Source organism: Loxodonta africana, chromosome 18, assembly GCF_030014295.1.
Source record: "Loxodonta africana isolate mLoxAfr1 chromosome 18, mLoxAfr1.hap2, whole genome shotgun sequence".
Classification (NCBI taxonomy): Eukaryota; Metazoa; Chordata; class Mammalia; order Proboscidea; family Elephantidae; genus Loxodonta; species Loxodonta africana.
In genome coordinates this window covers 70,650,610-70,672,630 of record NC_087359.1, presented here as the reverse complement: position 1 = coordinate 70,672,630, position 22,021 = coordinate 70,650,610, and the positions used below count along the sequence as shown (strand labels likewise).

At 55.0% G+C, this 22,021-nt stretch overlaps 1 protein-coding gene across 1 annotated transcript; it reads right to left on the bottom strand.

Moving 5' to 3' along the window:
* Window positions 1–3,455: 3,455 nt before the first annotated feature.
* On the bottom strand, window positions 3,456–21,132 carry GUCY2D (guanylate cyclase 2D, retinal). Its single transcript, XM_064270360.1, has 19 exons — window positions 20,385–21,132; window positions 19,999–20,303; window positions 16,476–16,827; window positions 16,091–16,175; window positions 15,736–15,838; window positions 15,258–15,350; window positions 13,621–13,701; window positions 11,751–11,957; window positions 11,509–11,665; window positions 10,711–10,860; window positions 9,933–10,081; window positions 9,274–9,437; window positions 9,000–9,192; window positions 8,356–8,530; window positions 7,994–8,092; window positions 7,755–7,849; window positions 7,536–7,621; window positions 7,255–7,364; window positions 3,456–6,823 (listed from the first exon to the last, which is right to left on the bottom strand). The coding sequence occupies exons 1-18, from the start codon at window positions 21,130–21,132 to the stop codon at window positions 7,271–7,273; spliced, it is 3,336 nt and encodes a 1,111-aa protein (XP_064126430.1). The 3' UTR covers window positions 3,456–6,823; window positions 7,255–7,270.
* Between the last annotated feature and the right edge of the window lie 889 nt (window positions 21,133–22,021).

The window sequence follows — 22,021 nt, the reverse complement described above, 5'->3', positions numbered from 1 at the left end:
TTTAAGAGAAAGGATAAAAAAATTAGGTACAGGGCTTTTGAGAGGGCTTGTGCAGGTGAGGGACTGTGAAGCTTAAACTTCATTAGCTTCTTGGTAAGCCCACCTCTGCACACACCCCGTCTGGGCAGGGACCACCCCTCAGCAGAGGTCAGCAGCATCTGAGCTAACAAAAAAAATCCAAACTAAATCAACTGCCATGGAGTCGGCTCCGACCACAGCAAGTCTACAGGACAGAGTAGAACTGTCCCATAGGGTTTCCAAGGTTGTCAATCTTGACAGAAGCAGACTGCGACTACTTTCCCCAGGGAAGTGGCTGGTGGGTTCAAACCGCTGTCCTTTTGGTTAGGAATTGAGCTTTTTAGCCACTGCGCCACCAGGGCTCAGAGCTAAAGCAAGACGAGGGAAATTTCTCCACCAACGGGTAACCAGCTAAGGGTGCCCTCTGTCCTCACTTGAAAAGTGAGAAAGTGGGGACCCAAGCATCATGTTATGCCCCCCAAGTCCCTCCTTTACTGACTGAGGAGCCAGAGTGGGAGAATGAGTGAAGGAGCAGACACTCCTTCCCCTCAAGTCCGCTGATAACAGCCTGATGACACAGGGAGAGCTATGAGTAGGCATTTAAACCAGACTGAAGGTTGGAGTTTGAAACTGGACTAGAATGTTGAAGGCAGTGATTGGAGAAAGGTTAAAGGTGTTCACATTTGTATCCCATCAAGCTGAAACTCGTCAATAAGATAGTTCTCAACTTACGACCGGATTCCTTTCGTCGCCTCCATTGTAAATCGGTTCTGACCCAAGTCAATTACCTCATTTTTTTTTTTTTTAGTTTTCATTATTATTGCCTTTTATTATCATTTTTTTTTTATCTTTATAAATCTGATTTTTATTGGTCTAGGGGTTGGAAACATTATGTACAAACTCACAGATGTATTTTAACACCGTATGTAGTACATCTCACTAACAATAAGATGTACAAAAAAAAAGAAGGTGGTAAGTGTGGTTCGTTGTAACTCAAATAGTCGTGAGTTGGGGACTATTCTGTTTACACAGACATGGTATATTTGGAGTTCTTCTCTCCTGGGAGGAAAGAACCAAGGGGCCTGAATAGGACTGCCTGTAAGCTATGTCTGAATTCCTGGGTTTGCTTCCTGATCCCAGTATTTGCCAGATATGTAGGCTTTGGCAAATTATTTCATCTCTCAGAGCCTCAGTTTTCACATGTGTAAAATGGGTTCGCGTGAGGACTAGAGACAGAGTATGAGGATGTGCTTTTTCAATGTCTGAGGTGGGTCATGTTCCTGGTGAGCAGAGGGGTAGGTGCTTGGACAGGAGGCTCTTCTCTGGGTACAAGACCAAAGACCCAGGCTTGGGGTGGAGTGGGGTAAAATGTCCCTGGTGGAGGTGACAAATGGCTTTAGTCTGGGTGGTAGGTTTCCAGGCTGTGACAAATCAGTCCTGCCCTGCAGGAACCTCGGCTTCTGAGACGTCATAGCTCTCCGCCTCCCCAATTCCTCTGTTCCCTTCCCTCTCTGGGAGCAGGGAGAGCATTCTGCCCCCATCCCCAACCTCCCTGTCAAAGTCTAAGTTACTGAATTCATAAAGATATTGACAACCAGCAGTGTAACGAGCTTTTGGAGCACATCACACTCATTTACGTCATTTCCTGGGGCTTCCTAACAGCCCCATTTAGCAGATTAAAAAACCCCATTGGTGTCCTCGATTCTGACTCAGAGCAACACTATAGGGCGGAGTAGAACTGCTCCATAGGGTTTCCAAGGAACGCCTGGTAGATGTGAACTGCTGACATTTTGGTTAGCAGCCAAACTCTTAATACTACACCACTGGGGTTTCCATTAGGCAGATAGGGCCTGGATTATCCCCTTAACTTATAACTGACAAGCCAGGACAAGAGTCCTTCTGACAATGGCGCATGGCTGTGCTCGTTTTCTCATGCCAGGCTCTAACCTTTCCACAGCTTGAGTTCCTGGCACACAGAACTTTTCAGGCGTGGTCATAATACGGGGCAGGGTACAGTCTGACGGTCAGTGGAATCAGGGCTTGGTCATTTGCTCTTCTCTCCCCGCTCCCCCAGCCAGGGTTTTCTTCTTTTCTTTATAGGTAAACCAGTCTAACCCCTATTGCATTCCATAATGCTTTTGGGACGTGTCTGTCAAGACAGTTTTGGCTGCAAAAACAGAAAACCCAATTCAATCTGACTGAAGCAAAGAAATCAATTTGCCAACCCATATTACTTCAGGAGTCCGTGGGTGGTGCAAACAGTTAACATGTTCAGCTTGACTGCTAATCAAAAGGTTGGAGGTTCAAGTTCACCCAGAAGTACCTTGGAAGAAAGGCCTGGTGATCTACTTCTGAAAAATTAACATTGAAAATCCTACGGAGCGTAGTCCTACTCTGTCACACATGGGGTCACCCTGAGTTGGAATCGACTCGACAGCAAGTGGTGGAGGATGTTACTTCAGCAGCGGATATGGGTTTAGACCCAGCTGGATGTGGAGGCTCAGACAATAGCACCAGGACCTAGTCTCGCTCCATCTCTTCTTTCTGCTCTCCTGTCTTTGTGGTGGCAAGACAGCTCAAGTCCCATCCTCTCAGCAATCCCAAAGAAAACAGCCAACTTCTTTGTACGACTTCGATCTTAGCGGTGAGCCTCATTGGCCTGGTCCAGGTCACCTGCCTGCCCTGAAGCAATCCCTGCAGCCAGAGGAACGGAATGGTCGGGCAGGACTGAGCACATAGGTGGGGAACGGGGCAAGGATGGTTTCCCATCATACCCACAGAACGGATAGTACAGTTGATGTCTGTTATGGAGTCATCATGTCAGAAACATTGGGTTGCAGGTCAGGGACAGTTGAGCTCAAAGAAAATCTATGAGCTGGTCACCTGTTGGTGGCTTCGAAATGGCCGGCCCTACTTTAATGCCCCAATGGCAGGCACTTGTGGGTGGAAGGTGGAGTGCGGGGTGCTGCTGAAGTCCTGCCCAGAGACTAGTGGACCCAGGGACAGATTACCCAGTAAGCTACTAATCTGTAGAGATCAATTTCATATGGGTTTCACCACATCTTTGATTAGCAAGTAAGCAAAAATAAGCCTATGCTTACCTTGCTTACTGAGTAATCCACCCCTGGCAGGGATTGTATAAATTTAAAGAGAGAATTTGATTCTGTAGGAAGGTTCTGTGGGCTTGGAGATGGATGCCAGCCACACCTAGAAGCAGAATCTTTGATGTGGTGAAAAAATGTGAAATTGTTCACTATAGATGATCTGGTAAGCAAGGTGAACACTGTGCTTACCTTGCCTATTGAATAATCCCCTCTTTGTGGACCCCAACTTCTCCATCTAAGGGCCCTGTCTCTTGGACACTGGCTTCCATGGGTCACGGACCATGGCCCCAACCAAGCTCTGCCGTTATCTTCCCCTCTTTGTCATGCCTATGACCAAGGGATGAGGCCGCACCACACTTTTCCAGAGCTTCTGGTCTTTTCCAGAAGCTTGAAGGCCTAAGGTTTCCCTGCCTGGCCCCCTTATAGCAGAGCCCCTTGAGCAGAGAAGATCCTGTGGATTGCTGGCCCCAGCTCACTCTTGCCCCCCACCCCCCAGGTCATCTCGAGGGGTCATCCTACCTGAAACCCTCCTGGGCAATGCCAGGTTTGAACATTCCAGGGATGGGGATGATCAGATCACCTCTCTAGGCCAAAAGCACCACACACCATGAAATGGAGGAAAGCACAGCTTTATTTCAGCCCCCACCCTCCTAGGACCCAGCCACCTCAGCATACTTTACGGCCTGGTGCCCACAGTGCATGGTCCAGAGGATCTGGGAAACACAGCCTAGCAATGCAGTGTCACAAATCCCCACCAAGGAGCAGCTCACCCCACCTCCCCAGAAGGAAGGTGCCTGGGCCCACCGCAGATGGGGGTGGGGGCAGGGCCCAGCCCCAAGGAGCAGAACAGAGAAAGGTGCCAGCTGAGCCCCAGGACAGATGTGGATCCCTGCTATGGGACTGCTGCAGTGGTTGTGGAAGGCCCCTTCTTCAGCTGTCGCCAGTCCCAGCCGAAGAGCCATCCCAAAGGCAAGGGCAGCTTCAAGCGTGGGCTCCTAGGGTAGGCCAGCTGGCAGAGGCAGTGTAAACACATCTGAGGACGGGGTGCCTAATGACCAAGCCAGGTGCTCGCATGGGCTAGGAGTTACCTGGGTCCCAGGAATGACGGGGTCAGTGGGTGGGGAGTAACAGGCTCTAAGGCTGGATAGTTGGCTGGGCTCAGGAAGAAGGTTTCACAGAAATGGGGGAAACTTCAGAGGAAGACAGGGAGAAACTGCAGGGCAAAGAGAAGAAGGCTGAGGGACAGACAGCTGGGAGACTGAGGGACAGAGAAAGAGGAGACTGAGGCAGAGAGAGAGTGAGACTGAGGAACAGAAAGGAGACAGAGAGAGAAGGGGAGACTGAGGTTGAGCGGGGGAGACAGGGGGACAAAGAGGAGACAGGCTTAATCTTCTCTCTTCTTTAGCTCTGCACATCTCTGTGAGCTCTGGGGGTGTGATGTCCCCAAGTTCTAGCTGGGGAAGAGAACGGGACTCTCCTTCACAGGCTCCTCCCTCAGTCATATCTGCTGACTTGACACTGAGGCGGCCCAGCCTAGAAACTCAAGGGCCCCAGCCTAGAAACTCAAGGGACAGGCTCAGTCCTGCTTGTTCCATCCCTACTCTAGACAGATCGGGTGCCAGTGCCCTGGCTGGTCCTCCTCTTCCTCTTGAGGGTGCCCTGCCCGACCCTGTCACGCTAATCTCCCTGCATCTAACTCAGGTCTTGTACTTCCTTGAGGCTTCCTGAATTACACACCATGACCTTCCCTTGCCCCCAGGCATGCAGGGAGTCAGGGAGGGAGAATTACAAGGTTGGGAGAGGCACCCCTCTCCACACAGCTAGGCCTAATGCTAAAAATGTAGAATCTGCCCTTCAACTCCCGGGACCGAAGTACAGAGAAAATCTTAAATTTAAGAGCTTAAATAATGTTCTCATTATTTTTTAAAGTGTCAGTTTTATTTAATTCATCATCTCTGAACTCAATTAAAAATATTTTTTAAAATTGCACTAAATTACTCACTATAGCTGCACCACCTTAAATAACCAGAGCCTGCAAGTGCTGAGTTTTAGATTTCTTATACACTCTTTACCTTTAGGAAGAAGGGGAAGGTCACTAAGCTTGCTGATTTTACCAGTTTAAAAAAAAAAAAAAAGGGCAAAGCAACCTCCAGGGGCGCTTAAGAGCCTAATCCAGGAGTCCTGTGCTCAAATGCCTACCGGTGCCTTATCGGTTCATAACAAGCGGTCCAAAAATCTTAGTGTCTTAGAGCAACAAGGAGGGCTGGGGACTGAGAACTGAGAGGCGAAAAGTCCTGGATGAAGGGGACTGTCCCTCTTCAGCTCCAGCAGGGCAATGTTGTGCAAGCCCTGTGTGGCGAGCTCTTTGGATTTCAAGAAGGAAATCTAGTACAAATTTTGAAAATGTGGTATCTCTTGACTTTTAAATGTTAGCTCAAAACAAAAAACAAACCAAAAACCCCACTCCATAGGTTAAAGAAAGCAAGTCTGATATAGCTAGTTTACAGCTTGGTTTTTATGAAATCTTAGAGATTCTAAGATTTTAGAGATCGTAGGATCATTTAGTTTCATGCTTTGAAAACTTTAACGTGCACAGGAATACCTTGAGCGAATATGTTAAAATGCAGATACTGACTCAGGGAACAGGGTGTGAGACTCAGCATTTTGGACAACCTTGCAGGTGAGGCCAATGTTGCTGGTCTAAGAATTTAGTTCATCCTTCCACCTAGGACTGCCCTCTGACTGTCATATCCCTGGTCAATGATGTCCCCTTGCTTGTACACCTCCAGGTGCTCGACGCTCACCACACGTGGTGGCAGCCTAGGTGGCCACAGCTGCTGCTAACTTCTTCCAGGGACCCCAGCGATGGCAAAGGGCACCAAGAGTCAAAAATGTTTCAAGGCCCAGTGTCTGGAACGTCAGAGTTCCACAAAGGAAACTTCAATTGGGGACTTGCCAGGACAGAGGGCTGACACTTGTTACAAAGGTCTAGGCAGAGAGGCTTTCCTGTCCAGCCACCTGCTCAGCAGGGCCCTGTTACTATACCTTGGGAGCTCTGGTTAGTAAAGGTTGGTGCGGTTTGTGTAACTTCTTTACCCAAAGCCTTGAAACAAGCTTTTCTCTGCACTTGGGAAAGTAACCTGGTTACACCTACATGACAAGGAGCCAGTTTCCGGCTAGTGAGAAATAGAATTGAGAAGGAGGCTTGAGGCTACACAGAAACCCTTTCCTCCTCAGGCCACTGGACAAACCCTACTAGGTGGAACACAAGGTGTCCACTTCCTCTGGGGTTGGAGCACCCAATCCCAGATCTCCCTTCTGGGGCCTTGAAGGGCCCTGAAAAGTGGAGAAACACTTCCCACCCCCCAACAACCCTTGATGAGCTCAGGGTCCTTAGGGGCTGGTGGCCAGATACCACAGTGCCCCATATCCTGAGTCCAGCCATTCTGAAGCCCAGCTGTTAAGACTGGAAGGGGCTGTGGAAACCACCTAGGCCACCCCTCGTTTGACCATTGAAGGGAACCCAAGCCCAGATAGTGCATAAGACGTTCCCGAAGTCACACAGCACAGCTGGTTTGCAACCAACTCTTGTAAAGGCCCAGAATTCTTTGAGGCAGAGCTGGACAGAAGCCACCAGGATTAGCCAGACTTTTGGTCACCCACAGCAGCAACTTTCAGGAAAAGGACCTTCCAGAATAACCCTGAGGAAAAAAGTAATGGATGAGGTTTACCAAGGAAGAGGAGGGTCATGGATCAGAGTTTCTAGGAGGGTGTGTGCAGGATTCTGCCCTAGAGGAGACATCTGTCAGGCTTGTCTGGTAGATGTTGCCCCTTACAATGCACAGCTCATGAGGCCTGTTGATGTGGGTTGGAGGGATCAAGGGAAGTCATGATTGCAGGGTCACAAGTCCAGCCTGGACTCCTGGACCCACTCCAGATCTACTGAACCAGAATCCTGCAGTTGGTGCTCTGGAAACCTGCATTTTTAATGAGCGCCCCCATCTCAGGGGAAATCTGACTTAGTGAGCCGAAAGTTCAGCAGGCAACACTAGGCCCTCAGGCTGCATCCTCCAGAGGCATGAGGGCCCTGGAGTCTGCGGGGAGACAGAGCTGGGCATGGGACTTGGCCCACCTGGCCCGCGGTGGCCTCACTTTCCCAGGAACTGCCCCGGCCTCGCCTTCTCCAGCTTCTGGCGCCGCTCAGGGGGGATCTCCTGCAGGCTGATGCCGTGGTTACTGGCCCTGTAGGGAGGGGGCAGCAGTCTCAGGGAAGGGGAATGCGGCGAGGCAGGGCCCAGGTCAGCACTGCTTTGTGCTGGGGTCGGATAGACGGCAGGAGGCAGTGAAAAGGAGGTAAGGGGACGACCTGGCTGGTGCTGGTCCCTCGCCCGGCTGCAGACGCCTGGCCCTCACCCCGGCTGCAGATCCGGCGGTTTAGGAATAGGCTTGCTGAAGCCGCGTCTGCCCACCAACCAGTACGTGTCCTCGACGCCCTTGCCCTGGGAGACACAGGGGACGCGAGCGGACTTGAGCAGATTTGGGTGAAGGGGGGGTCTCAAAGTCTAAATGGAACTCGGAGCCGGGCGGAGTGGGGCGGGCTCGGCGGCAGGACGGGTCCGGGCCGGGCCTCACCTTCAGCTCGGTGCGACCTCGCACCTCCACCTGGAAGCCCTCGTCCAGGGCGCGGAGAATCCGCACGGTGCTCATGTTCACGTGGATACGGTAAGCTGGAACGACGGGGTGGGGGTGGGGGTGGGGTTGCAGTGAGGTAGAGACGCACCTCGTGCATTCCCCCTCCCAGGCCATCTCTCCTCTGGCCCGGGGCCTCTCCCCACCTCTCGCAGCCCCTCTTGCCCCAGTGTCACACTCACGCAGCCCGGTGGACTCCATGCGCGAGGCGGTGTTGACTGTGTCCCCAAACAGGCAGTACCGCGGCATGGTGAGGCCCACCACGCCCGCCACGCACGGGCCTGCAGAGATGCGCAGGGTTGGCTGGCCGGGCCTGGGCTACAGCTGCCTGTGCCCGGCGGCTGGGCAGGCCTTGGGGGGACCAAAGCACCCTATAATCTCCACCAGCTCCCCAAATAAACACACACTGCTAAGCATAACCTCTCTATTAAAACCAAGTACTTGGCACGCAAGGGCAGCTTCAAGGCAAGCCTCCTATGCAGGGAATCTGCAGCGAGCGGGCCCTGAAAAAGGTGGGCAGGGGCCCGGGAGGGCTGGGAGTTACCAGAGTGCAGGCCGATGCGGATGCGCACAGGCACCTCGGGCATGTGGCGCATGCGGAAGGAGCCCACCGCACTGAGTATGTCCAGCGCCATGTTGGCAATCTCTGCTGCGTGCCGCTGCCCATTCCGCTGAGGCAGCCCCGAGGCCACCATATAGGCGTCCCCAATTGTCTCCACCTGGGGGGGAGGGGTTGTGCACATTCAGTACTGGGCACCCCACCACCACCAGCCTCCGCGCGCTCCGCACGTAGTGATTCTCCCTTGTCAAAACCCAAAACCAAACCCGTTGCGGTCCAGTCGATTCCGACTCATAGCGACACTATTAGAACTGCCCCACAGGGTTTTCAAGGAGGTCTGGTGGATTTAAACTGCCGACCTTTTGGTTAGCAGCCAAATGCTTAACCACTGCATCACCAGCGCTGCAGGAGGCCTAAATTAGGGTCAGTGCAGAGGTCCTGGGCAGCCAGACTGGGAGTTGGGGAACTGAGCTGGGGACTGGAGGAGGAGCTAAGGGACAGGAGGGCTGGGGAAGAGGGTTGAACTGGTGGCATGGTATAGGTGGGCTGAGGGCTGAGCAGTAAGCACTGGGCTGGAGGCAGGTGAAACTAAACTGGAAGTCAGGACCTTTGCCCCCTACATACTCTACCTTGTAGACGTCGTGGGCTCCAATGATGGCATCGAAGAGAGTGTAGAGGTCATTGAGCAGGTCCACCACCTCAATGGGCTCACTCATGGCTGAGATAGTGGTGAAGCCCACGATGTCACTGAAATACAGCGTCACCTCCTCAAAGTACTCAGGTTCCACAGGTGTCCCCATCTTCAAGGCCTCAGCCACTGACCTGGGGGTGGCACACAGTAAGAACACCTGGAGGCCACCCTAGTCTGGCTGGACATGGGCTGCCCTCCCGATTGGCACCCACGGAGGCAGCATCTGTGTGAGCAGCCGGTCTGTCTTCTGCTTTTCCAGCTCCAGCTCCTCCGTGCGCTCCCGGATCAGGTCCTCCAGGTTGCTTGAGTACTGCTCCAGCATCCGCAGCATGGAGTCGATGATGTTCATCTTTCGGCCCTTGTTGATGCTCTTGAACTAGCAGTGGGGGGAAGCTGGTGGGACTCCTGAGGGTCTGGGCTGTCGGCGCCTCTCCCACGAGGCTGGATGATGCCTGATCCTCCCCCCATCCCCCACCACTCATCTGCTACTTATCAAGCACTTAGGGTGCCAGGCACTGTGTTTCCAGATATTATTAGGAGGTGTGTAGGAAATGAGGGTTCAGAGAGGTCAGGACACTGGAACCAGCCCAGGCTTTGGACTCCCAGGCCAAGTGTCTTTCTGCCAAGCACATATTAGTTTTCAATAAATGTTAACTCAATTGAATTAAAATTTTCCCACCCAGAGGTCTATCTCCCACTCCGAAGGCCTCTACAGCCCCCACCAAAGCCCCAGACCTCAGGCTACTCCTTAAGAGGTCATCTGGAAAGTCAGAGGTCCTGCCAGCCTGCCTGCCTGGAGCCTCCTCAGGCTGCCGACAAGAGTCTGCAGTCCCAGTAGCCAGCCCAGCCCTTGCCAGCCCCAGCCCCTGACCAGGTCGAAGGTGCGGTCCGTGGAGGGCCGAAGGTCTGGCTGCTCTGCCCAGCACTGCTCCATCAGCTGGATGCACTCCATGGGCGCCTGGTCCATGGACACCAAAGGCCGACACAGCGGAGGGGGGCTCTGCACCCTCTGCACCACCTCTGGGGGCATGAGGGGACCATGAGGGGTGGGCGCCCCAGAACAGAAGCCACTTCTGACCTTGGCCTGATTGTTGAAGCCCAAGATGGGGAGAATAGCAGGGGTATCCCTTAAATTAGAACTCAGTGGGAGGGGGAGTGCTGGGAGTAACAAGCGAACCCTGAGCCCTGGGGAGTGCCCTGGAGGGTGGGAGGGTTCAGCCAGAGGTGACACAGGCAGAGACTAGTATTTATTGCACAGCCACTGTGTGCCAGGCCTTTACAGATATTTTCTTCTTAACCCTCAGAAATGAGTAGGTGTTGTGTTGTCTTCGTTATAACCCTCAGAAATGAGTAGGTGTTATGTTGTCTTCGTTATCTTTCTCCCCTTCACCCTGGGCCCCTGAGAACCAGAGAGGAGCCTGCTCTGTTGGGCATCCAGGAATAGGACAGGGAAGGGCCCCTCACCAGATCCTGAAGCTTCACTCTCCACTGCCCTGACCCTTCAGACCCCAGCTTTGGGGGAGCTCCGCATCGTTAAGTCTTATCCCTGGGCTTTTGGGAAAAGAACGAGGCTGAGTCTGGCCTGACTCTGCCCTAACCGCAGGCTGCCCCTCTGATGCGAACTCCAGAGAGCTGAGGGGAGGCCGTACCCTTGGCAGTCAGCTCCAGCATGGCGTAGGGGACGCTGCGACACACGACTTCTTGCATGATGATGCCCAGGCTGAAGACATCGCCGGCCAGCGTCCCCCGACGCTCCAGGGCAGGGTCTCGAAGTAGCTCTGGGGCTGTCCATAGCTGGTCTGTGGGTGGGGAAGGGGGCATGGGCACGCGGAGGACCACGGGGGCGATGGGGACAGACCCCACCTCTCAGAAAGCCTGGGCTTGCCCCCAGAGACCCGCTATCCCTCCCCCCCGCCTGGCCCAGACTCTGGCCCTGGAGCCCTGCAACTCAGAGAAACGCCATCTCAGAGGAACCCCAGCTCTCACTGCCCCGCAGACAAGGCGATGCCCGCAGAGAACCCTCCCCCTTGAGCCCAGGCTCCGCCCCCCGGCAGGCTCCTTCCCCGGGGCACACCCGGCTTTCCCCAAGCAGACCCCACCCCCCGCATCTCTTCTGAGGTCAAAGCTCCTTTTTGGGAGCAGGAGTCGTGTCCAGTGGATGTGGGATATGAGAGCGCGAGGGAGGACAGAGGGAAGAAGGGAAAACCAAACCAACCAACAAACCCGTTGCTGCCCAGTCGATTCCAACTCATAGCGACCCTATAGGACAGAGTAGAACTCCCCCATAGAGCTTCCAAGGAGCGCCTGGTGGATTCGAACTGTAGACCCTTTGGTTAGCAGCTGTGGCTCTTCACCACTACGCCATCAGGGAAGGAGCGAGGAGCCCTTAAAATGCTAGGGACCCCGGGGGATGCTTGTCCCCGTGGGAGGCTGCCCGGAGCTCCTACCTTCCGCGCTCGGTGGCTCCGGTAACACCCTCTGCGCTTCCAGCAGTCGCCCGTGGCCGTGGTCGGTGACCTTGAGCACGAACCTTCCGTCCACCACGCAGTTCCGGGATTTAAGCCGCCCGTGAGCGACGCCTCGATGGTGCAGGTATCTCACTCCCTGGAAGGGGCGGGTACGGGCAGCCTCAGCCTGCGCGGCTCCCTGCCTCCAGGAGCCCTCCATGCCCGCCTCCCCCAACACACACCTTGATGAGATCCAGTAGGAGGGAGGACTTGAACATCCAGTCCAGCTTTATGTCTCTCTGGGCAAGGAGGTCGTGGAGGGAGCCCCGGGTACAGTGCTCCGAGACCACAGCCAGGATGCCCTCCCCCCGCGCCACGGCTCCATCCGCGCCCCGCGCCAGGAAGAGCCCCAGGTAGAGGGCCACGTTCTCGTGCCGCAGCTCCCTGAGCTGAGAGAGGAGGGAAGTTACTGGGTACTTCCTATTCTTTTCCTACTCTGGGGGCACGGTGGGGAGGCGGCCGTATTCAGGGGTCCCTTGCTAAGTCTCCAACTCGGAAAACGTGATTAAAAAAAAAGGTGAACGAAATTGTAGGGCATAAAGGGGGCTTTTTTCTGCAGGTGATATTTCTCTCTTTGGAAAAGGCAGTATCGTCAAAGGCCCTGTTCAGATATTGGGTATGGCTTCGCTTAAATTTATGAATCAAAAGACAATCTTGTACCGGTAATCAGAACCCAGGCGGGTTCTGACGTGTTGACCGTGAAATTTTGCACTGCCAGGTGTTAAGGAAAAACACCTCATGATGGAGAAGCCTCCCCTTCAGGTGTAACGGCCTTTTGGGGAAGAACCAGGGAGAAGTTGGCGCTGCTGTCGGGGAACTCCAGAAACGGAGGCTTGTCCTCTCAATCCAGCCAGGGGCTGCTCTGCTTGGTGTTGCATCCACTGGGTCAAGTGCGTCTGAGTTCAACCCCCCCATCCCCCTCACCCCCCACCCCCACCCCCACCCCCACCCCACACTGAGCAGTGCAGCCAAGAACCCAGAAGAGCCATAGACAAGGCCACACCCACTCCGCTCTCCCAATCTAGGCATGCTGGGAAAATGGGGGCTAGATTGGTGACTGGTGCCCTTTCTAGCTTTTCTTTCACACAGATCCTCAGTAAAGAGGCTTCTTTTAACTTGAAACGCCCGGTATTATATGAGCCGGAAACCCTGGTGGTGTAGAGGTTAATGCTACGGCTGCTAACCAAGAGGTAGGCAGTTCAAATCCACCAGGTGCTCCTTGGAAACTCCATGAGGCAGTTCTACCCTGTCCTGTAGGGTCGCTATGAGCCGGAATCGACTCGACTCACCGGCAACAACGGTAGTGGTTAGTCTGTTAAGCCATACAGGTAGACCAACTAAGTAATTCTGCGTCTGTGTCCAAGAGCTCCTGCAAAGGGGTCAGGAAGGAGGCTAGGCCACAGTGCATGGTACCATGGGGAGCGGGCAATCAGGTTGGAAGGGCCAGTTAATAGTCTTTTTCCCAACCTTCCACTCCAAACCAAAAACCCAGTGGCGTCCAGTCGATTCTGACTCATAGCGACCCTCCAGTATGCATCAATCCAGTGAGGGCCATTCTGCACAAGTGGTCTGATAAAACTGGTAACACGTTGTTTAATTTTCTCTCATTCACTCATCGTGAACTCAAACATCCCAGTGATCATGAAGGTAGTACAGGAGCAGGCGACATTTCATTTGTTATACATAATGTCGATGTGAGTTGGGGCTAACTTAACTGCAACTAACCTCATTCACGCAGCATTCACTGATCTCTATAGTGTTGCATACACTGCGGGACGCTAGCGATACGGTGTATGAGCTTACAGCTCAGCGAAGGAGGCAGGTAACAAATAAGCAAGCACACAGATGCACACCCAACTACAAACTGCGATAAGAACACCAAAGTAAAGACAGAGAATGATGGCAAACCTGCTCCAGAGAGGAGGTAACACTGAACCAAGACCTCTCTGTCTCTCCTACATTGGGGTCTAGCTCCGTACCCAGCTGCAAAGAGAAGGCATGGAGGGGATGAACTGATGGCCACTCGGTACCCATCACGGGCCCAACCCTCACCTTGGAGAAGGCTGTCTTGGTTGCTGGCCGAATAGCTATGTGCTGATCCCCTGGAAATTTCTTCAGCCACACCCAGTCTCCCTGGAGCAGAGAGGATGAGGGTGGAAACTCAGTCTCTTAGAAGCCCCATGATGTGAGGAACTCTAGAGCCCCACATTTCCATTGGCCCATTGCCTCAGAACACATCTCCCACGTGAAGAAGACTCAGAAGCAAGGAGTCTAATGCCAGTCCACTTCACAGCCAGCTGGTGAGAGATGTGCAGAAGGCCCGTATGGCTGTCACCACCCCAGATGGGCTCACCGACAGCCCTATTACAGCCAGCTGAGCTGTTATCACAACTGTCACCATCTACTGCCAGGAGAGAGCGCTGTGCTGGAAGTCAAGACTCCAGGTAGATCAGGCTATGTTGTAAACTGACTGTGAAGCATAGGCAGCTCCCCTCTGGGCTCTGAGCCTCATTTTTCTCAGCTGTTGGCAGGGCTGGCTTCATGGGTATAGGACCTGTGCAGTTGCACAAGGCCCCACACTCAGAAGGGCCCCAATCTTGGTTAAATGAGCTGCGTCATTGTGTTGAATGAACAAGGGGCTCCTCATTTCATTTTTCATCCGGCCCCACAAACTGTTATGTAGCTGGTCCTGTCTGTTAGTGACGGATTTGGACTAGAAGGGAATTCTGGAGATTCAGTACTGACCCCGAAGAGGCATTTTGAAATAAAGTGGGAATTTTTTAGCTGTCATAAAAACTGGAGGCTGTATTTAGCGGACAGGGCCAGAGATGCTAAACTTTCTGCAATGCACAGGGTAGTCTCACACCTCAACCAAGAACATCCTGCCCAAAATGGCGGTAGTGTCCCAACTGAAGAACAGCTGTGATCATCTCTAAGGGACACACCAGGGCCCTCAGCATTCCCAGCATGACCTGAGCTTCCCCGCTCTGATTCTCCCCTTGACTAGCTGAGCTCTGTCTGAAAACTGCGCTCATCATCTTCCACCCGTCCCACCACATTCAGATTTGTTGACCCCACAGCTAATGTCCTAATGCCCTTCAAGACTTTTCTCCCCCTCTAAGGCTTGCTGTTCCTGAGTCTGATCTGAACTGGGTAGAAAGGTTGGATGGGCTAAGACGTGGGTCTGGCCTGAGTCAGGGATGCCCCATTGGGAAGCTCCCCATCCAGCACAATCCCCATTTAGGACGTGTCTTCTACGTCAGCAGAAGACCATATCTCAGACCTCTCTCTGCCCCGTCTTTCCAGAAAGGCCGCCCCCTTCAGTAATCTGAAGGCTTGGATCATTGCGGGGGGCAGGGCCCAGAGGCTTCCAACAAGGTAGGGGATGGCCTTAGTGGCCACACCTATTGCAGGATAGGCTCCCTTCTCTTCTCTTCTCCCCACACCCCCCAGCTCAGACCTCAAGAATCTGGACCACTGTGACTGGCTGCCGAGAAGTACTCACTTGGACAGTGACTGTGGGAAAATCCCCAGACGTACCTGTTGAGGAATCCATGACCCTCCCCCAGATCTCATCCAGACCCCCATCCCTCCTTCCTGGAGCCTCCAGGATTTGACACATCTCCATGTCTCCCCAGAGAGTGTGCCCAGGTCCTGTAGAGCCTGGCCTGGCAGGGGGTCAGGCTCACCTCATAGAGGCCAATGTTGGAGCTGTCAGGGGGCTGGCTGCGAATGTCTGCCACGCTGTGGGCAGCCAGACTTGAACGACTCCCCCGGACTACCTGGGGGGCAGAGATGAGTGCAAAGGTTCAAAATACGGTCTGGGATCAGAGTCCAGAGGTTAGGGTGAATTCTAGAGATTAAAGAGGGAAGGAATATCAGTTAGGGAAGGTGATAATGACATTGGTTCCCAAGTGTATGGCACTTTACAGTTTATAAAACAAACATGTCGATTTTCTTGCTGGAACTTCACAACCCCCCAGGAAAGCAGGGGCTGTTACTACTGTTGTGCAGATGAGGTTACTGATGCCCAGAGCTCAGACTTGGGGCAGGGCTGGGGCAGAACCCAGGCCTCACCAGGTGAGGGTTGGGATGAGGACTGTCCCAGGGAGGGGACCAGGTATACAGGGAAAGGACAGCTGGATCCCAGCTCCCTGCCTCCCCCACCTTTCTGGAGCTGCTTCTCTGCGGGTGGAGGAAGGAGATGTCATCCAGAGTCAAGATGATCTTATTGGGGCCAGAGGCCATTTGGCTGTGAAGTAGCCGGTGTCTGGTGAGGGAAGGAGGTCATCTCAGAAAAGGGGACCAGGGGCCATGAGAAGAAGCCAGTAGGGAGATGCCCGAGGGTAATGTTGGCTCGGGGGAGGGGCACTGGAGGGCAGATATCCCTTGGCACTGCCACCCCTCCAGGGCTCCCATCCTCCCTCTTCACTCTTGAGGGCCCTACTGTCTTCGCTGCACAGGAGCTTTTCTGGCAGGTGGACAGCCAAGCTCCCCTCCCACTCACCTCACCGCTACTCACCTCAGGTAATGGGCCAGGAAGGCCCCGGTCAGCCCCATCCCAACGACCAGGAGGAAGCCAAGAAAGACGAGGCCGGGCTCCACTCCTGGAGGGGCAGTGGGGGAGAGATGCTCAGGACCCTGGCAAAGGGGATGCACCCTCTCTAGGGAGGTACAGAATCCTGTCCAGCCCTGGGGGCTCCAGGAAAGGAGGGGGGAATCAGGACCGGGTCTAGGCGAAGGTCATGGATTCCTAAAAGGGGAGGGTCTGAAAATTCCGCAAAGGTTCCAATGAGAGCTTTGGGAGCTCAGCAAGAGAGAGGTCCTGCACAGGCCAGGTTCAGAGGAGGACCTGGAACGGTCTGGAAGAGAAGTTACAGGACGGGAGTTCAGGGGCACGGCCTCACCTCCGTTGCAGATGTCCTCGGGGTCGAACCAGCACCAGGGGTCGGGCCCAGGCCCCCGTCCCCCGCGAGGGAAGTGCACCGGGTTCCCAGCCGAGCGGAGGGAGCCCTGGGCGGGGTCTAGCGTGTGCGTGGCGAACAGCTGGTCCCCCGCCGCGTCCGTGTCCAGCAGTACAAACCGGGATTCCTCGACTCCTCCCAGGGTCCCGCAGAAGCCAGGGACCTGGGCGTCCCGGGCGTAACGGGCCACAGCTGCTCCAGACACCCAGCCGCCACCTCCCGCTGCCCGCGCTCCCGCCACGCCTCGCGCCAACAAGGAGACCGAGTCGTAGATGGTGCCGAACAGCGGGGACACCTGGGGAAGGAGAGTATGGGGCTCAGGGTCCGGGCCATGGCCCACGGACAGATGTGAACTCGCTCGTCACGCCTATCTGCTCACGGGCCAAGTCCTCCGTGTATTGACTGTTCCCATCTTTCCTAGTTAGTGGCTCGCGATATTCCTCCGCATTGACTACCTCTTCCTCTCTCCCCATTCCCTATCTCACCCTTTCTCCGCACCGACTATCCCTCTTTTCAGGACTCTCAGGCTTTTCTCACCACGGGTTTACTTACTTTCCATCACCCACAGCCCTTCTTCTTCTTCTTTTTGGTTACCCTGCATATATGTTTAATCTCCTTACCTACAAAGGAGCCCTGGTGGCACAGTGGTTAAGAGCTAGGCTGCTAACCTAAAGGTGGGCAGCTCAAACCCCTGAGCTGCTCTGCAGGAGAAAGATGTGGCAGTCTGCTTCCGTTAAGATTAGAGCCTGGGAAACCCCAGGGGGCAGTTCTTTGCTCTGTCCTATAGGCCTATAGGGCCACTATGAGTGAACTCAATGGCATTGGGTTATCTACTACTCAGGACTCCCTGGGTGGTCCAAATGGTTAACATGATTGGCTGCTTAACAAAAGGTGGGCAGTTTGAATTTGCCCAGAGGTGCCTCAAAAGAAAGGCCTGGCGATCTATTTCTGAAAAATTAGTCATTGAGAACCCTTTGGAGCACAGTCCTGCTCTGACACACGGGGTCACCAGGCCTCTGAGTCAACAGCAACTGGCAATGGGCCTACCTTTCACCCAAAAGCCTTTCTTCCCACACTTTGATTGACTACTTCTTATTTTTTTTCCTTTTCTTCCCCCAAGGCTACCACCTGATCTCATCACATCTCTCTATTATTCCCAGTTCCCATCTCTCAAAGGCTAACAGATATTAACTGGCTATGTACCAGACACCATGCGAAGCACTAGGGATATATGGGTGGGCAAGACTGAGTGCCTGCCTTCAATAAGCCTTCAGTTTGTGGGGAGACAGGCAGAAATGTTGAGCTAGTGCAATGAGTGACATGGTAGGGGAAACTGAGTGAGCTGCAAGATGAAAAAGAGGGGTCCTAACTCAGGCTGGAGGAGGAGGAAGAGGGAAGAAGGCTTCTAAAGGAAGTGACCACCAAGCAGAGACCCGAGGGACAAGTCAGAATAGCCAGGTGGTCAAGGGAGGGCCAGGACAGGAGAGAGGAAACAGCACACCCAGCAACTCAGAGACAAAAGAAAAGGACACATTTAGAGAACCAGTATTCACTCCTTCTGGCCAAAGCACAAGAGAGGAGGACATGAGGCTTATGTGAAGAGACTGCATCTATCCAGGGTGAGAGAAGCCACTGGGGGCATGACATAGCCACGTTTGCATTTAGAAGTTCGCTCTGGTTGCTGAGTAGGTGAGATTGGAAGCAGAGACCACCTGAGTGACTATCTGTTGCTGGATTCAGGCCGAGGTGTTGTGGCCTGATACAGGGCGGTGGCAGTGCAGACAGAAAAAGTGGATAGGTTCAAATGATCTCGAGGAAGTAAAAGTGACAGACTTGATGTCTGGATGTGGGGGAAGACGAATAGGGGAATCAGGGGTGATTCTCAGGGGTCTAGCTTAGGCAGCTGGGTAGAAGGCTGTGCTACTTACTTGAGAACTTCAATTTTCTGCCCCCTCTTTCTCCACTGACTGACCCACCCTCCATCCCCTCTTTCTTGATTCTTTTTCCCATGTCACCACTGTTTCTAACTCTTGTTTTCTTGACTGTTCCCATCCTTTCTCCACACTGGCTACTCCAAACGCGGACATGGGAAGGCCAAGGGTGGAGAGTTCTGGAGGAGGCACAGGGGAATTGGTGGGCTCTTCTTGGGCAGGAGGCTGTTAGGGAATTATATTTCAAACCCCACTGACTCATAGCCCTATCGCATGTACCCTTTGGGTAGGGCCTTTATGGTGGTTAATTTGCTGCCCAATAACATTCAGAGTCCCCTGTATCTTAGTGGTTTCAAGCCCTCATACTGTCACTGAGATGGAGCTAGATGGTCTAAACCGGGATTCTGGGACACAGAGATTCCTGGTGTTAGCTGGATGCTGGGAACAAGCTATGGGTCTAAGTGATTGTAGGAGTCCCTAGCTCTAGCTAGAGACCTTTTTGTTTCTCACAAGATGTCAAGGCCCTCAACAAGTTAAGACTACCCGATGAGGCCCGAGAGGATAAATACCTCTGCTCTAGGCAGGAAGGTTGGGTCTGCATCTTCCCTCCTCCCTGCTCTCCTGGGAACCAAAAAAACTCAAAACCAGACCAACTGCCATTGACTGGACTCCAACACATAGCAACCCCTTGTGTGTCAGAGTAGAACTAGGCTCCATAGTGTTTTCAATGGCTGATTGCCAGGCCTTTCATCCAAGGTGCTTCTGGGTGGACTTGAACCTCCACGTCCTGCCTTTCAGTTAGCAGCCTAGCTTGTTAACCATTTGTACCTCCCAGAAACTTCCTTTTGAGAACACTAGATGTTTATTACAGGCTGTATGTTGCTGTGGTGATGAGAATGGGTTTGCTTTGAAGCAGATTGCAAAAGACATTGCAACTTAGAGCTCATCGGTGTTTGCTCCTTAGAGCTGAGTTTGAGAGGTGGCATTGCCTACTCTCCCGAGGCACTCCCAATACACAAAGATGCCCCAAGACAGACCAGAGTCTCTACATTATCCAGAAAACTCCAGAACAGCTAGAGCTGCTAGTAATTCTCTCTCCATTGACTCCATCCTCCTCCTTCCCACTGACTCCATCTTCCTCCTTCCCACTGACTCCATCTTCCCTTATTCCATTGGCTCTATCCACTTCTCATTGCCTCTCTCCTTCTCTTGCCGTTGACTCTATCCTCGTCTCTCCTATAGGCTCCATCCTCCTCTTTCCCAATAGACCCCAGTCTCCTCTCTCAGCTTTAGCTATCCTCTTCTTTCTTCCTGGAAACCCTGGTGGCCTAGTGGTTAAGAGCTAGGGCTGCTAAGCAAAAGGCTGGCAGTTCGAATCTACCAGGCACTTCTTCCAAACCCTCTAGCGCAGTTTTACCCTGTACTACAGGATCGTTATGAGTCAGAATCACCTCTATAGCGATGGGTTTGGTTTTGTTTTGGGTTCTCTCTTCCCTGGTTCTCCTCTCCTCTTCCCTCCTCCCTGGTCCCTCTACCTGCTGTGGATTGAGGTCAGGTGGCAGCTCCTTGATCTCTTGGGCCCTGCGCAAGCTGTCCAGCACGCTGCTTTCCGGGGGACAGTGGCGCGTGAGGGTGAGCACAGCATCGTGGGCCCTACGAAGCTGGGAGCTGTTGGCGAGTGCAGCCAAGGCCTCAGGGCCTGGGGACAAGGCGTAGTGGAGCGTATCGAAGGGCAGGAAGACCAGGGAGCCGTCGGCCAGGCCCAGCTCCTCGGCGGCCTCCAGCAGGCGGCGTTGCTCCTCGCCGCCCAGCAGCACCGAGTGCATCACCATGATCACTGCTGCGGACACAGGCTCAGCTCGCCGCTCGGCGCTGCCACCCGCGGGCCCCGCGGCCACCCGCACCCTCCAGGGGAGCCTACCTCTGACCCTGGGCCCGTCGCGGACCCTCCTCAGGGCCTCCCGGGCGCCAGCGAGGTCCGAGGGCTCCATGGAGGTCACCAGGGCGACGGGCAGACCCCGGGCCCGGAGCGCCGCTGCCAGCGCGCGGCCAGCCTCCACCCACAGGTCCTGCGGGGCGGTGACCAGGGCCACGCGCGCCCAGCGGAAGGCCCGCAAGAGGGCGTAGAGGGCGTCGGCGGCCGGCGTCCCGGCGGGGGCCGTGGTGCCCGCCGCCCGCGTCCCGGGGCAACCCCAGGGCACCAGCGCGACCCCGGCCTCCTGGGCCAGCAGCTCGGCCGGCCGGCAGGCGGCAGGGTTCACCGGGCCCACGAGGCCCGAGACGCGGGCCAGCGCCGAGGCCACAGCCCCCAGGGCGCCCGGCGTCCGGCACGGCTCGGCCAGCAGCTCGACCTCGACGCGGGGGCCGCCCTCCAGGGCCGGGTCGCGGTTCAGGCGGGCGGCGGCCAGGCGCGCGGCCAGGTCCGGGCGGGCACGGGCGAAGATGGGGTCGCAGGCCCAGGGGCCCAGCACCCCGACGGTGAACACGGCGGAGCGGGCGGGGGGCGGCAGCAGAAGCAGCAGCAGCAGCAGCAGCAGCAGCAGCAGCGGCGGGAGCCGAGCCCCGGGCCTGGGCGCCGCGGGGGTGAACCGAGCCCCCAGCGTGCCTGCGCAGAGCTGCGGGTCCCGAAGCCCACCCGCCAGGAGGGTGCGGGCGATTATTGCCGGCATCTGTGAACACAGACGGAGCAGAAGGAGCCGCCGAGACCCCCAGAACTCCCCTAGGGCTCTCCCTGCACAGGCCTTTTCCCGATTACCCTGGGGGTCTTCTCTGCTTCCGCAGCCCCCTCCACAGGCTAAGACCACTAGATGAGTGTCAAAGGCACGGCCTAGAAGCCCCCTCCTGCTTCGCAGGCTTCCTGCTCCCTCTTCCCCATGACTTCTCCTTCCCCCTGGTCAGACCCATCCGGGGTCGGTGGGGACACATCCATGCCCTCCTCAGGTCCATCCTGGCAGGTGGGACCCGGGTCCGTAGGGAGGGGCCTTTGCCACTCACCGGCAAGTCCGGGACTGGGGCCCAGGGCTGGGGTGAGGGGTCACAGGCTGAGCCCCCTTCTGAAGCCTGCCCAGGTCTCCTCTGCCAGCCCGACACAGGGGCACAGGGCCAGGGTGTGGGAACAGCCGGCCAGAGCCCTTAATCTCCCCAAGCTGATTAGGGCCTCTAATCGGGCAGGGAGGGGTTGGCGGAGGACGGGAGCCTGGACTGCGCCTCCGGAATCCCGGTGCCGGGCAGCCCCTTTCTCCTCCGTGACTCCCAACCATCCCCCCAACCCCCAGCACAAAAGTGGCCTCAGGTCCCCCTTATAGGCTGCTGCACACTGCCCTTCTCTGCCTGGAAAACGACAAGTTGTGCCCATGGAGGCCTATAGGTGATCAGTCCTGGGGTGGGGCATCTTTCTGTCCCACTCCCCCCACCACTGTTCCCAGTTCTGCCATCCAAGCCCCATCCCCTGGATGACAAGTCTATTCCCCAGAGACCAAACCCAAACCATTCTACCGATACCTGCCTCCTTCTCTCACCTGCCCATACTTGATTCCCTCTACCTCCAGCTCTTCATGC

What these genes read in the sequence shown, in the direction of transcription:
- GUCY2D (XM_064270360.1), bottom strand. Translation starts at nt 21,132, where the DNA reads ATGCCGGCAATAATCGCCCGCACCCTCCTGGCGGGTGGGCTTCGGGAC. An exon ending in GCTGGAGCTGACTGCCAAGG is followed by an intron (nt 10,082 to 10,710) that starts GTACGGCCTCCC and finishes TCATGCCCCCAG; the next exon opens with AGGTGGTGCAGAGGGTGCAG. An exon ending in GAGGTCGCACCGAGCTGAAG is followed by an intron (nt 7,622 to 7,754) that starts GTGAGGCCCGGC and finishes TGTGTCTCCCAG; the next exon opens with GGCAAGGGCGTCGAGGACAC.